Consider the following 15,426-nt stretch of genomic DNA (forward strand, 5'->3'; position numbering starts at 1 on the left):
CCTGTTCTCTTGTAGATTTTTTTTCATGATCATATGTCATTAGACACTTTAATTCTTCCTCATCCTCACTGGAGCTGGACGAGCAGTTTGACTCTTCTGATTCACTGTCAGTCTCTGCCCATTTGGCTTTTCTATCCTCAGCAACCAGTGCCTCATGCTTCTTTCTGGAAGTGTACTTGGCATCTTTTGAACTCTTCTTTCTTTCAAACTTCTTCTTTCATTTTTCAGTTGATCTTTTCTCTTCCTTCTTTGGTTTAGAACAATATTCTATAAAATGTCCTGTCTTTCCACAGTTGAAGCATGCCCTTGGTTCTTCATTTGCGTATTTCTTTTGAAAATTTCTTCTATAGGATCCTTCTTGATTTATTCTGATGAACTTCCCAAACGTTTTCACAAATAGTGTCATAGCATCACTACTTAGCTGTTCTGCAGTTCTCTCTGGTTGAGCAAGTGACTCTACTTTGACTGCAGCCAAGGTTTTGGTCAGTTGAGAAGTACACTGATCCCCTTCTCGAGTTTTCAATTCAAACTCATAGGCCTTTAGATCAGTAAATAGATCATGAAGTTCTAGTTTATTCAAGTCATTTGATTCCCTCATTGCCATTGTTTTTACATCTCATTCTTTGGGAATTCCTCGAATAACTTTCAAGATGACTTCTCTGTTGGGATATGTTTTTCCCAGAGCATTGAGTTCGATCACAATGCTAATGAACCTTTCATCAAACTCTGTCATAGACTCCCCTTATTTCATTTTGATGTTATCAAACTTTTGAGTAGCCACAGACAGTTTGTTTTCTTTTTTCTATTCATTTCCTTTGCACAGCTGAATCAATTTTTCTCAAATTTCTTTTCCAGTTTTACGCATATTGATCTTGTTGAAAGTATTCTTGTCAAGAGATTTATACAGAATATCTTTAGTAACATTATCAAGATTTGCTTTCTTCTTATCTTCAGCAGTCCATTCCACCCTTGGTTTCTCAATGTACTACGGTCCACCACTTGAAATGGCTATAGCAGTGTTAAGTTTGGTGATGGTAAGAGGTCTATCAGTAATGACAAACCACATGTCATCATCCAGAGCTGATAGATGAGCTTGCATACTAATCTTCCAATCATCAAAGTCCTCTTTGGAGAACATATGAATCTTGCTGAATGAAGAGTAAAAATTTACATGAACTATTGATAAAATGTCAAATTGATACATGAACTATTGAAAATAGTTTAATTGATATATGATCAAACTCAAAAGTCAATTTTGCCCAACTTAAATTTTTTTAAGTCCAATAATGTTATTAAATTCAACTATATACATATTTTACATTTTAAATTATTTTATTAATTACAAATGTAAAAATAAATTCATATTTACTAATTACTATACTATAAAATGAAATTATATATCATATATCTTAAAAAGTATTCAACGATGAAATTTTTATATTATAAATGAAAAGAGACACACACATAGATAGATATATATATATATATATATAATTTTTTAATTTTGTTAATATAAATAGTAATATTATAACATAGATAAAAAGAAAAACTCATTTAATATATGTTTTTAATATATTATTTTGAATATATAATTTATCAATTTTTATATATGTGTGTGTATATATATGTGTATGTTTGTATTAATTGATATTTATAATATTTTCGTATAATGAGTGCGATTTTTTTTATAATATAAAATTTAAATAAATATAAATGTATGCTTATGATTATAATAAAATAATTTTGAAAAAAAATGTGAATCTATTTTAATTTTACAAAAACATTGGTCTATGAAATAATTTAGGTAAAGGTTAAAATTGTCTTTAAAACTTGATCATGTACCAATTAAACCATTTTCAATAGTTCATATACCAATTTGACATTTTACCAATAGTTCATGTACCAAAATGAATTTTACTTTTTAAATATATAATAATTTTTTAAAAAAAATTATTTGAGACTAGGGGCGTGCCTGGGCGGCCCTGCTTTACTCACATTACAACGTAGATAAAACTTATGTGACTGAGAATCACGTGCTAAAATTTATTAGTTTTCATGATTTATGTTTATCTATTAATTCGTGAGATAAGACAATGAATAAAAGTGAGCAGAAAATCGAATTAATCAGTTTAATTTTTTTTATTAAAAAAATGTGTCAAAATTCAAATGTACATTATACTCGATTGTTCACATTCTCTTGCTTGCCCCCTCATATTCTCTCTTTCATAAAGTCGCTGGTTTAAAAACGCGACTTACTTTCCTACAATGAAGGAATACGCAAGATTATCATCATCCCATCAAACGGACAGCAAAAAAATTCATCCAAAAAGAAGAAAACTCAGATATTCTCTGAACTCAATGAGATAATTCTCACCACTGAAAATGGTAACTTCGTAAAAATTTCCCTTTCTCTGAATTCATTTTCCCCTCCCTACGATTTTTATGAGAGTGATGTGAACTTCTCTGATTCTCATTTTCACCTGCTGATAGATAGAGATACTTGGGTTTCTTGAGAATTCTTGCAGAATGAGTTTTTTTTTAATCTTCATCATAGAGAATGTGATATATGAATTCAATTTTTGAGGAAAAATAAAATAAATTAAAAAAAGGGAAAAGCCTGCACGTATTGTCCACTTTTCCTCTTGATGATTTTTGCATTTCTCAATCTTGTTAAGTACACTAGTTATTGTGGTAGATTAGATTGATTTATAGTGATAAATATGGATTAGTTGCTGAATCAATATTAGTTTCTTTAAGTGTTGGCTGGATGCATTTAGTAAACTTGCCTACAGCACAGATTGTGTTCTATATTCTCTTAGCAACATATTATTTAGCTACATTGCTTAGTTATCGATTTTCCCATAATTAATTGGCATTGCGAAAAGTTTATGGTTTAGCTTTTTGTTTAAGAAAACCAAGCTTGATTTTATTTCAGAGGACTGGAAGTTGGCATGGCCTTTCCTGGTGTGATATGTTTGCACTTGGGAACATGTTGTGGTTGAACTCTGCTTAATCCCAGCCTATTAGTGGTGGTTTTGGAAAAAAGAAGAAAAAGATCTTCTGCCTTATGGCGATTGCAGTAGCATCCTCTAATCTCTTCCACTTTCTCCCGACCTCCTCTGATCCACCCTATGAGCTCCTAAAAACTCATCCCTCTCTCGCCCTACTCTCCAAATGTAAGAGCATAACATATCTGAAGCAAGTTCACTCTCAATTTATCAAATTTGGCCTCCACAACACACAATTTGCACTGAGTAAACTTGTTGAATTTTGTGCTGTGAGCCCTTATGGTGATCTCTCTTATGCCCTCTCAATTTTCAACTCCATTCGCAATCCTAATCATGTTATATATAATATGATGATTCGCGGATACTCTTTAAGCTCTTCCCCATATTTAGCCTTACAGTATTATGTGAACATGTTACTTTTTGGCCTTCAACCCAATTCTTACACATTCCCTTTTCTTCTTAAATCTTGCACTAAGTTAAGGGTGGCATGTGCCGGGAAACAAGTTCATGGCCATGTGTTTAAACTTGGACTCGAAAATGATGTTTTTGTGCATACTTCCCTTGTCAACATGTATGCTCAGCAGGGTAACTTAAATGATGCTAGATTGGTGTTTGCTATGAGTGATTTTAGAGATGCTGTGTCTTTTACAGCATTGGTCACAGGGTATGTATTGGGGGGTCGTGTTGATGATGCCCGTGAATTGTTCGATGCAATTCCGGTCAGAGATGTCGTGTCCTGGAATGCCATGATATCCGGATATGCTCACACTGGTCGGTTCGATGAGGCTTTGAAGTTATTTCAAGAGATGAGGGAGGCGAAAGTTACTCCTGATGTCAGCACATTGTTGAGCGTTCTTTCCGCCTGTGCTCATTTGGGTGCAATTGATATTGGAAACCAGGTCAGATCTTGGATTGAAGAGCATGGGCTAGGTTCAAACCTTCGCCTCGCTAATGCGTTGATTGATATGTATGCAAAATGTGGGAATCTTAAAATGGCAGAGATTTTATTTGATGGTATACAAGAAAAAGATCTTGTCTCATGGAATGTTATGATTGGTGGGTACACATACACGAGCAACTATAAAGATGCCTTGAGAATCTTCCGTCTGATGCAGCGGAACAATGTAGAGCCTAATGACGTGACTTTCTTGAATCTTATTCCAGCTTGTGCGCAATTGGGTTCTCTCGATCTTGGTAAATGGATACATGGTTATATTCGCAGGCATTATAATGACTTCCCGAATGATTCTCTTTGGACTAGTCTCATCAACATGTATGCAAAATCTGGAAACATTGAAGCTGCCAAGCAAATTTTCGATAGCATGAAAACCAAAAGTTTAGCTTCTTGGAATGTCATGATATCAGGGCTAGCGATGCATGGATTAGCAAGTAGTGCTTTCGATGTTTTCTCTGAAATGCGAAAACAAGGATTCCAACCCGACGACATCACTTTAGTCAGTTTGTTATCTGCTAGTTGCCATGCCGGCTTAGTTGATGTTGGCCGCCAATGCTTTCATTCCATGGTCCAAGATTATCATATCTCCCCACAATTGCAACATTATGGATGCATGATTGATCTATTAGGACGAGCGGGATTGTTTGACGAAGCGATGGCGATGATAGACAAAATGGAACTCGAGCCAGATGGAGCCATATGGGGATCCTTGCTTGCTGCCTGTAGAGTGCACAAAAATCTCAAGTTGGGTGAATATGTTGCCACCAAACTTTTCGAACTGGAGCCCGATAATCCAGGAGCATACGTCCTTCTGTCAAACATATATGCTGGAGCTGGCAGATGGGACGATGTAGCACGAATCAGAACGTTTCTCAACGACAATGGAATGAAGAAAGTGCCCGGCTCCACCTCCATCGAAATAGACACTGTAGTCCACGAATTTCTAGTCAGCGATCGATCACATCCCGCAACCCCCGAAATATATGAGATGCTTGATGAAATGGACAGGCTTTTAGCGATGGCTGGACATGTTCCTGATACATCTGAGGTGAATTATGATGTTGAGGAGGAGTGGAAAGAAGGTGTGCTGTGTCAACATAGCGAGAAATTGGCCATTGCTTTTGGTTTGATTAGTACAAAGCCAGGAACAACCTTAAGAATTGTGAAAAATTTAAGGGTATGTGGGAATTGCCATTCTGCTACAAAGCTTATATCTAAGATCTTTAACAGGGAGATTATTGCTAGGGATAGGAGTCGTTTTCACCATTTTAAGGATGGCCATTGTTCTTGCAAGGATTATTGGTGACACAATCTTAATTATTGATGTGTGCATATGTTTAATATTGTGTAAAGATTGTCAAATTTTAGTTATGATGAGATAAGAGACTAAAGTAAAAGAATTTCAGAACCAGCAATTTAGTGCATGATATAAAGATCACAACGAACAAACTTAAATAGGAGTAAAATTTTATATTATGTATGTATAGGGAACTTATCAATTGTAGCCCATGTCAAAAGTGTATTATTAATGTTAATTTAGTAAATATTATGCGATATACCCTTTTATTTTTTTTAAAGACAAAACTAATTAATTTAAGGCCAAATTTTTGGCTTGTTGGAATTTTCTGTTAATTCAAGATATGTAATTTAATACGGATTGTGTCGTCTTCACAAAGTTGCAAGAACAGGAAAAAGTGTCGCACAACTATAATGACATCTAATTATCTCTGTTTTTAATTCAAGTTTCGTATGATATCGAATTTTCGATGAATAAATAAATGATGTCAAACTCTGTTCAACTTTGAAATTGATTCGTAAAAAAATAAAAATAAAAAATTGAAGTTGTATCAAGTTTGTGGCTTTCTTTGGAGCCATCAAGAGTGCAGAAAAAGATATAATGCATACCTGAGTTAATCATTCTTAATCGACAAGGGGAGATGAATCCTATGGTCCAACTTGCATAATAAACTCTTGCCTAATTATACTCTTTTATTTACTTTATTGCATTCATTGATTATATTTTGTTATCGTGTGCTTTCAAGTTCTTCGCTGTAGTGGAAGTTTTCTGTTGGCTGAAAATCAAGTCTAATGTCTCTACCCGAAACCGGCTAATTGATATCGACGTCATTTAACATTTTTCATATTAAATAACAAATCACTGAATACAAATTTCAGGAATAACCAATCTTTTCATTCATAAACTGAAATTACACCGTTTTTACCATGCATAAACAAATTACATGATTCGATCCATAACCTTTTACCAACAGAGTTTTAACGCAGCCGACAAAATAATAATAAAATCAAACAACACTAAAGGCGGAGTCTTGATTCTTCATCACCACCCCCAAAACTGATTTTGCTCATCTTCTTCAATTTCTTCTCATCATAGCTTTTAAAATCATTTTACTATAATCTCATGTACATATACATATCAAAACGAAACAGAACTGTAAGTGGATGTGTCTTACAAGCTTGGGCCATAAATCTTATTTTTTCTTTCATTGGGCCAAAGAATAACTTGGGTCATAGACTAAGACTTCAACCTGAGGCTTTGAGATCCATCAAGAGAAGTCCATGAGTTAGTTGGAGTATGTTAGTCGATCTTGAAGGGAAAAGTATATATATTGACAGCTCGAGGAGTTAAGAGACACAAGGAATCGAAAAACACTAAGAGATCTTCACATATCGATCAAGAGAAGCAGAAGACCAGTAGCAGGAACAAGGAGATCAAGGATTGTAATCTTGATAACGCTTGAGGATTGAAAACTTAAGTGTAATCTTGTTTGTTGTTTTATTCTAGGTTGTAATCTATAAATTGCACAAGGAGATTATCAATAAAGTGAAATCATACTTTGCTTGGGAGATAAACCACTTAGGGAAATCTCAAAGGAAACTTCAGCTGCTGGGATCTGGTCTAAGTTGGAAAACTTATATATGACGAAATCATTAGCCAATAGATTGTATATGAAGCAAAGGCTTTACTCATTCAAGATTTCGGATGATAAGGGAACTTCTGAACAAATTGATGAATTCATCAAAATCTTGGATGATCTTGAGAACATAGAGATCAAATTGGAGGACGAAGATAAGGCTTTAATCTTGCTGAACTCTTAGCCATCATCTTTTGAAAACTTTCGTGATGCACTACTCTATGGCAGAGATCAAACCATCACTCTAGATGAAGTTCAGTCCGCTATAAAAGCTAAAGAGTTGCAAAGAAAGATCCAATCAAACTCTCAGCCACAAGGTGAAAGCATTATGACAAGAGGTAGACCAGAGAAGAGATTTCAAAGGGGGAACATAAACAGATCTAAGTCCAAAAGCAAATCAAGACCACCTTTGAAACTAAGGTGTTTCATGTGTCACAAGGAGGGGCATTTTAAAATGGATTGCCCTGAGAAGAAAAAGTTTCAACCAGATAAGGGTAAGGAAAATGCAGAAGTCTCTCTTGTATTAGATGGCTATGATTCGGCAGAAGCTTTAACCATATCAAATCAGGGCTCCTTAAATGAATGGATACTTGATTCTGAATGCTCATTCCATATGTCTTCAAACAGATCCTGATTTGAAAACCTTCAAGAGACAGAGTAAGGGCCGGTTATTTTGGGTAATGATAAGTCATGCAAGATGAAGGGAATAGGCTCTATAAGACTGAGGATGCATGATGGCATTGACAGAATTGTACATCAAGTCAGATATGTTTCAGAATTGAAAAGAAATCTTATTTTCTTGGGAACTCTGGATTCAAAAGGTTATGCATTCAAGTCTGAAAATGGAAACTTGAGAGTGTCAAAATGATCCTTGGTAGTCATGAAGGCTGTAAAGAGGATATCACTTTACATCTTACTTGGAAGCACTATCTTGGGAGATACCTCAGTTGCTATGAACTCAACAGAAGTCATCAAGCTCTGGCATTCAAGGCTTGGTCATGTTAGTGAAAAGGGCTTACTTGAATTGTCAAAGCAGAACCTACTGTGTGGTGATCATATCCAAAATCTAGATACTTGTCAATATTGTATATTGGAAAAATCCCAAAGAGTACATTATGAAAGAGGAGTACATACCACTACCAAAACTTTTGAGTATGTTCATTCTGATTTATGGGGGCCTTCGAAGACTTCTTACCCATGGAGGAGGACGATATTTCATGTCTGTTATGGATGACTATTCCAGGAGACTTTGGGTCTTTGTGCTTAAAAGCAAAGATGAAGCCTATGAGAGGTTCAAGTAGTGGCTGACATTAATGGAAAATAAGCTGGAAAGAAAGTTAAAATAGTTAAGGACATATAATGGGGTAGAGTATTTCTCTGAGAAATTCAACAGCTTGTGCAAACAGAAAGGTATCATGAGGCACAAAACAAATCCAGGAACTCCACAGCAAAGTGGAGTGGATGAGCGCATGAATAGGACATTGTTGGAGAGAGTTAGATGTATGCTGTTAAATGCAAATATGCCAAAGACATTTTGGGAAGAAGCTGATAATACAGCATGCTATCTATTCAACAAATGTCCTAATAGTGCTCTAAAGTTCAAAACTCCAATGGAAGTGTGGAACGGTGCCCCTGCAAATTATTCAGGTTTAAAGGTATTTGGATGTCTTGCTTATGCTCATTTCAAACAAGATAAGCTGGAACCAAGGGCATTGAGATGTGTATTTGTGGGATATCCTGAAGGTGTTAAGGGCTACAAAGTATGGGATCTAGAATCAAAGGGACCTAGATGCTTCCACAGCAGAGATGTAGTGTTTGATGAAGGAACAATGGGCTTCAATCAAGCCACAGTAACCTCAGATGCAATTACTCCAGGGATACCAGAACTTGAAGTTGAGGTGGATGAAGACTCACATGTGAAACTACAAAAGGGAGTTGAAAACATCAACTTGGAACAAGAATCTCAAGGCAAGATAGCTGGACAGCAGCTAGAAAGAAGGGAAAATACTTATATGCTGGCCAGGGACAGAGAAAAAAAACAAATAAATCCACCAAAGAAATACGGACATGCTGATCTAGTATATTATGCACTCAAATGCTCAATGTAGCAGAGCAGGTGGAGCTCAATGAACCAGCCTCATATCAGGATGTTGTTTCATCTAAACAATGCAGAGAGTGGACACAAGCAATGATAGATGATATCAGTGCTTTAAACAAGAATAATACTTGGAAATTTGTGGATAGACCAAAGGACCACAGGGTAATAAAGTGTAAATGGATTTTCAAAGTGAAGGAGACAAATCAAGAACAAAGGAAGGTAAGGTTCAAGGCACGTTTGGTGGCAAAAGGTTTGACACAAATTGAAGGGATAGATTATCATGAGATCTATTCCCAGTAGTAAAACATACCTCAATAAGACTGATGTGTGGCCCTGACAGCACATCTGAACTTGAAACTTGAACAACTCTATGTCACTACTGCCTTCCTTTATGGTGAACTGGAAGAGACAATCTACATGGATCAACCTGAGGGATTCATTGAACCAAAGAACAGAAACAAGGTGTGTTTGCTCAAGAAATCACTCTACGACCTAAAACAAAGCCCAAGACAATGGTACAAACGCTTTTATGAATTCATGACAGCCATACAATTTGAAAGGAGTGTTTATGACAACTGTGTATACTTGTAAAGGGATGGTGAATCAATCAAGACTTTCTTGTTATTGTATGTTGACGATATGCTTATAGCCAGCAGCAACAAGAGTCTCTTAAATACTCTCAAAGAAAAGCTAAGAACAGAATTTGAGATGAAGGAGTTAGGGGAAGCTAAGAAGATTCTGGGAATGCATATAATCAGAAACAGAAAGGATAAAACTCTATTCTTGAATCAAAGTTCTTATATTGATAAAGTGCTACAGAGGTTCAACATGCATAAATCAAAGGCCACTGGTACACCACTTGGCCAACACTTGAAACTCTAATCAGATCAGTCTCCTAAATTTGAAGAAGAAAGGATTGAAATGACAAACATACCATATACTAATGGAGTAGGCAGCATTATGTATGACATGGTGTGCTCTCGACCTGATCTGGCATATGCTCTCAGCGTGATATCCAGATTCATGGAAAATCCAGGTCAAGCCCAATGGGAAGCCTTGAAATGGATTCTAAGGTATTTGAGAGGAAGCTCTAATCTTGGACTACTGTTTAAAGCACAAGGAAACCCAACACACCCAATTGTTGGTTATGTTGACTCGGACTATGGTAGAAACTTAGACACAAGGAAGTCAATAATTGGAATGGTATTCACTGTGTTTGGGACAACAGTGAGTTGGAAGGCAACTCAATAATCAGTGGTGGCTCTTTCCACTACTGAGGCAGAATACATAGATCTCACAGAAGGTATTAAAGAAGCCATGTGGATCAAAGGCATAATGAAAGAGTTTGACATTGAACAAAAACAGGTTGAAGTGAATTGTGATAGTCAAAGTGCAATTCACCTTTCAAAGCACCAAACTTTTCATGAGAGATGCAAACACATCGATGTAAAACTTTATTTTGTTAGGGACATCATATCTAAAGGGGAGGTGGCAGTGGTAAAAATCTCTACACTAGAGAATCCAGCTGAAATGCTAACAAAACCAATACCTAAAGAGAAATTCATGGCAGTAGTAAGTAATCAGATTTTAGTAGTGTTCAAAATCAGATTTGTAATCATCTGATATTGGATTGATTTTCCTAACAAGAACAAAACAGAAATTCGGTAATCTTCAGTAATAACATAAATCAGTGTTACGATACAATTGACTTATGAAGTTCGTGACTTAACTGATATCATTCGCTTATATGTTAGTCCTCTAAAGGGTGATGCCAGTAGTAAGTAATCAGATTTTAGTAGCGTTCAAAATATATATTCCTACCACTAACTCACAAGTTCAGTGAATCGGAAATCAATAATCAGTAATGCAGTTTTCAGAAACTAAATTTGAACAATATCATGCTGGGATCAGTTTTAAATCGGAAAACCCACTTACCGTAGATTGCTAACATAGGTTTCGGTTTTGCTTGAAATCTTGCTCGACTGGACGCTCTACTGAATTATCTTAGTCGAATTACAGTGCATTTGCTCAGAATCTTGTGTAACCCTTAATCAAAAATCTGTGTGCTATTTATAGACAAATTTCTTTTTGTTAGGTTGTCCATTTATTGCCCTTAGTTGTCATTATTTCGAGTTAATGCGTCAGTTACAATCTGAAGTTGCACCTGTAGCTCGACTGAATTTTGTACGTTGACTTATCTCAACTAAATTTGAGCTCCACTAAACTTCGGCAACTAAATTGGGCCTTCGACTGAATTTCAGTCCTCAACTGAAATTCAAACCTCAATTGAAATTATTGCTCGACTGAAATTCGGGTTCTCACTCTAAAAATTCATGCCGGAAAATCTAATTTGGAATCTTCGGTGGGAAAATTACGATATTAAATATCAAATTGATCGTGGGAATTTAATTGTAAGAATAAAATTGGTGGCTACATACATGAATTATTTGCATGTTACATCCCATAGTTCGAAAGGCAATTTATACAGATTACGAATGGAAGAAACAAATCTCCGAGCCAAAAGAATTGAGTAAAACTTCCTATTTTCCAAATCATGCACATCCATATTTAATGTTGTTCTACCAAGCAAACTAAAGCTTTTATTACAGCATACAAATTAAACTTGTAAAACATACGAAATCTGATAAATATGTGTCTTGTTCAGTTGTTCCTGTACCCTGCTAGGGCTTGAATATGTGTCTTGTTCAGTTGTTCAGCTGTTCTTGTACCCTGTAAGAACAAGATATCTGCGACTATTATCAAGTAGCATACCAAACATCAAGATCCTTGTATATACATACGTGTACAAGAAGATGAATGCAGGATATTAGATGCATACCAGCTGATTTATTCACAAGCGATTTTGGTGTCGAAGTTGCTAAGACATATGGCAAAAGCCTGGAAAGCTGATATTGGAAACCGGTAGTCCATAGTGAACACATCTTTCCCGACTTTTCCGAACTGAAGGATGACCTTCTCATGTTCCGGTCCAACTTGCCCATTTTCTGGAGAAGCTACCAGCTGAAAGTTTTTGACTGATGCAACAGTGACACGACCATGGAAGTTCAGACACCAGCACTGGAGCTGCTCATGCCATCTTGGGGCTTTATTTCTCAAAATGAGTGAACCATCTCCTTGGCTACTTGAAGATCCAGATGATGTTTTGTCCAAGTAGTTCGATTTTGAACGGAAAAAGGGGAATGAAGGATGGGACTCGAGACTGGTGCTAGGAAAATACATCTGAGTGGGAGCAACTCCTCCAAGTCTAATTGCAGAAGCTGGAATCGAATCCATAATACAATGCATTCTTCTTGGACCTCTGTTTACAAAATTATGATAGTAATGGTACTAAAAAGTACAATTTTACCTTAAACACCAATAAATGCACACAACTAGCAACAATAGAGATTTTCTTCTTACCTAGCTCCCAGCACATTCAACTCATACGAGATGTGAGCTACCGGATAGTTCCCCGTAGTAACTCGAGGATATGTTTGCTTTAAGCGAGTGGACTGGCTTTTCAACATTTTGGGTTCGGAATGAAGGGGCAAAGCATCGTACACAATAAACTTCGTTCCCAGGAAATTGGATCTGGAGAAATAAAGTCTTTTGAGTCTTTTATGAACGCAATAATTGTAAAGCACTAAGCGTCTGGCAGATAGTAATGTTTTAGCTCAAGTCTTTCGCAATGCAGGAGTCCAAGTGTCACGTTTCACTCGCAGTATTGTATAGGTAGACATATACAGGACATTCCGAAGCATTTATTCCCAAAATTTTTTCGGATTTGCAGCTTGTGGGAAGGAATAAAAAAAACGTGAACTTGACTCTGATTAATTGCATGACTGAGCACTTTGATCCTACAAATTTTGATGTATTACTCAAGCTCTAAAAGTAAAATGCACCTTAATTTTCCCACATACGCACTCCTTCCTTTCTTCGTATCATTGGCATGTAGTGAGATAATGTAATCAGTACATGTGGCTCGTCTACACCTACGAGCAGCAAGAAGAAACTTGCCATCATCAGCCAGCGCTGCCACACATACCAAACATAGAAATCTAGGTGAATGATCTATGTGCATCTGCAAATAGTCTGCGACACAAAGTTAAGAAATTAACCACTATGTACCTTGACTTAAACTTGCAAAAAGATGATATGTTTGAGTGTCGCGATTCCGCTTTATAAAACACTGAAAAATAGACTCTCTCGGGCCAGGCTGCAAGAACAGAAAATAGTTACTTAAGCAACATCCAAACTCGAATCCCAGTCTTGGTCACAGTCACCCTCCCACCAGATATTAAAATTCTATACATGAAAAAATACATTCCAAATATAAGCTTTTATCTCTAGGGGAGTTGATATTTACACTCCATTTTGTGTTATCTACACTCCACTTCACAAGTGGAGTATGTTCAATCTATAAAACGGCAAACAAAGTTGGAACAAAAAACACATTCAATTTCTACCAAAAGCATAATATAAGTTGATCAAAGCAACACTTCGACATACGGAACCAGCAGTTAATCCACACTACCGTTTTTTCCAACCATAAACAGTCACAACCACACAAAAACCGGCAACGAAAACTAGACAACTCAAGAAACCAAATCAACCCATGCATAACCGATAATCAAGAAACAAGCTTTATAGTCCAAAACCAACAATTCTGAAGCTCAAAACAAGACCTGCTTCACAGAAATCGGAAAAGTGATTCTCCCAGAAATCTCAGGGACTTGAACCAACTCTTTCATCACCTCCCTCCAGCTTCTACACACACCAGCACACGCCACTACGTGTTTTCTCCGAGGCCATTTGGATTCAGACTCCTCGATTCTCACCAACACTTCCCTCAATAGCTCCGGAGGCAGATTGGACCAAAAACAACAATTTTCCTTCAGATTCTCGCCCGCATGGTTTTTAATTACATCAGATTTCGATTTCTCAATCCCAGCAAATGAGCTGTCCTGGACCACTCTACGTGACCTCGATTTCAATCCCAGAATCATTGCATAAACTCAATCTCTTCAAATTCATTAATTTTCTAAAAATCCCACCGAAATCAACTGCGCCTTCCACCTATATTCCTGGTCGGTGAAGGGCTTCGCAGAGCACAAATGAACAAGACTCGGGCTCTTGGAAAAATCCCACGAAGCAACGAACGCATCTTCGTGAAAATTCAAGGGAAAATCAGGATCCCACAAACATACGACCAATCTGGATCAGAAATGCACAATCTTGGGGGGGAAATACAACCAAAAAAACGGCGCTCGACAGGTGGAAATCCAAGATTCAAAATCAGCATTCACACTTCCTAAATCTTATCATATTCTGATGGGAAATGGAAGCGAATTGGGTTTGAAATACAAGTAAAAGTTGGTGAGATGGTGATTTTGTTGAATGATGGGAGCAGTGACAAGATTCGCATCAATTTTTTTGTAGTAATAGTTGAGTTCATTGGCATACGAAATTTTAGATATATATCGGATAATATATTCAGCGGCTAGTGGATATGGATCATCCCGATGGGACCCACGTCAAATAAATCATATTATAAATGTTTATTTTGTAATATAATAGAGTTACTTTTGTGTAAAAGTAAAAATTTATGGTAAAAAATAAAAATTTCAAAACTTAAAATATATCAAACTCTACACTTTATAATATTTTTCTCTCAACTCAATTGTATTTTTCATCACAAATGAAGACCTATTTATAGATCCACATTTGAGATTAGTCCAAAAATTAATACACCATCATCTACATCATCACACACTAATTTCTTACATTTTACAACTCAATATTCAACATTCAACATTCAATATTCAATATTCAACATAATAATAATAATATATTTTTCAACACTCCCCCTTGTGATGATGATCGTGATATGATGATTGTCTTCATTACGTGTTTTATACTGCCTCGTTAAAAACCTTACTAGGGAAAACTCAGTGGGATAAAAACAATAGTAAGGAAAAAAGAGTGCAGCCACGTAAACTCCCCCTCATGTTAACAAGAGTGATTCTTCACATATTCCGTAGATTGCGCATCCCAATGTTGTATATATGCTTTCTGAATATCGTCGTGGGAAGTGCCTTTGTGAAGAGATCTGATGAGTTCTCACTTGATTGAATGTAACATATATCAATATCTTTATTCTTCTCAAGCTATTGAGTGTAGGCAAAGAATTTTGGGGGAATATGTTTAGTTCTGTCACTTTTGATGTATCCTTCTTTCATTTGAGCAATACATGCAGCATTATCTTCATATAGTGTCACAGGCTTCTTGTCTACTGTCAATCCACACGATATTTGAATATGTTTGGTCATTGATTTTAACCATACACATTCACGACTTGCTTCATGTAATGCAATAATCTCGGCGTGATTTGATGAAGTTGTTACGAGTGTTTGTTTCTGTGAACGTCAAGAA

The 15,426-nt window shown here is 36.3% G+C and overlaps 2 protein-coding genes across 3 annotated transcripts; one reads left to right on the forward strand and one right to left on the reverse strand.

The window, feature by feature from the left end:
* The first annotated feature begins 2,285 nt into the window (after positions 1-2,285).
* LOC140870564 (pentatricopeptide repeat-containing protein At1g08070, chloroplastic) lies at positions 2,286-5,386 on the forward strand. Its single transcript, XM_073273011.1, has 2 exons — positions 2,286-2,385; positions 2,936-5,386. Exon 2 carries the CDS (start codon positions 3,068-3,070, stop codon positions 5,267-5,269), a length of 2,202 nt encoding a protein of 733 aa, XP_073129112.1. The 5' UTR covers positions 2,286-2,385; positions 2,936-3,067; the 3' UTR covers positions 5,270-5,386.
* A 6,019-nt stretch (positions 5,387-11,405) lies between these two features.
* On the reverse strand, positions 11,406-14,438 carry LOC140861839 (tubby-like F-box protein 3). Of its 2 annotated transcripts, none has more exons than XM_073264913.1 (6): positions 13,680-14,438; positions 13,123-13,210; positions 12,897-13,026; positions 12,415-12,585; positions 11,834-12,313; positions 11,406-11,741 (listed from the first exon to the last, which is right to left on the reverse strand). In XM_073264913.1, the coding sequence occupies exons 1-5, from the start codon at positions 13,998-14,000 to the stop codon at positions 11,842-11,844; spliced, it is 1,182 nt and encodes a 393-aa protein (XP_073121014.1). In that variant the 5' UTR covers positions 14,001-14,438; the 3' UTR covers positions 11,406-11,741; positions 11,834-11,841. The 2 variants fall into 2 exon arrangements, with proteins under 2 accessions (XP_073121014.1, XP_073120966.1); XM_073264865.1 differs by having other exon boundaries at positions 11,408-11,724.
* Between the last annotated feature and the right edge of the window lie 988 nt (positions 14,439-15,426).

This window comes from Henckelia pumila, chromosome 1 (genome assembly GCF_033568475.1).
Source record: "Henckelia pumila isolate YLH828 chromosome 1, ASM3356847v2, whole genome shotgun sequence".
In the NCBI taxonomy this organism is placed as follows: domain Eukaryota; kingdom Viridiplantae; phylum Streptophyta; class Magnoliopsida; order Lamiales; family Gesneriaceae; genus Henckelia; species Henckelia pumila.

What these genes read in the sequence shown, in the direction of transcription:
- LOC140870564 (XM_073273011.1), top strand. Translation starts at nt 3,068, where the DNA reads ATGGCGATTGCAGTAGCATCCTCTAATCTCTTCCACTTTCTCCCGACC.
- LOC140861839 (XM_073264913.1), bottom strand. Translation starts at nt 14,000, where the DNA reads ATGATTCTGGGATTGAAATCGAGGTCACGTAGAGTGGTCCAGGACAGC. An exon ending in TTTTGCAAGTTTAAGTCAAG is followed by an intron (nt 13,027 to 13,122) that starts GTACATAGTGGT and finishes TATGTGTGGCAG; the next exon opens with CGCTGGCTGATGATGGCAAG. An exon ending in TTGAATGTGCTGGGAGCTAG is followed by an intron (nt 12,314 to 12,414) that starts GTAAGAAGAAAA and finishes TTTTGTAAACAG; the next exon opens with AGGTCCAAGAAGAATGCATT.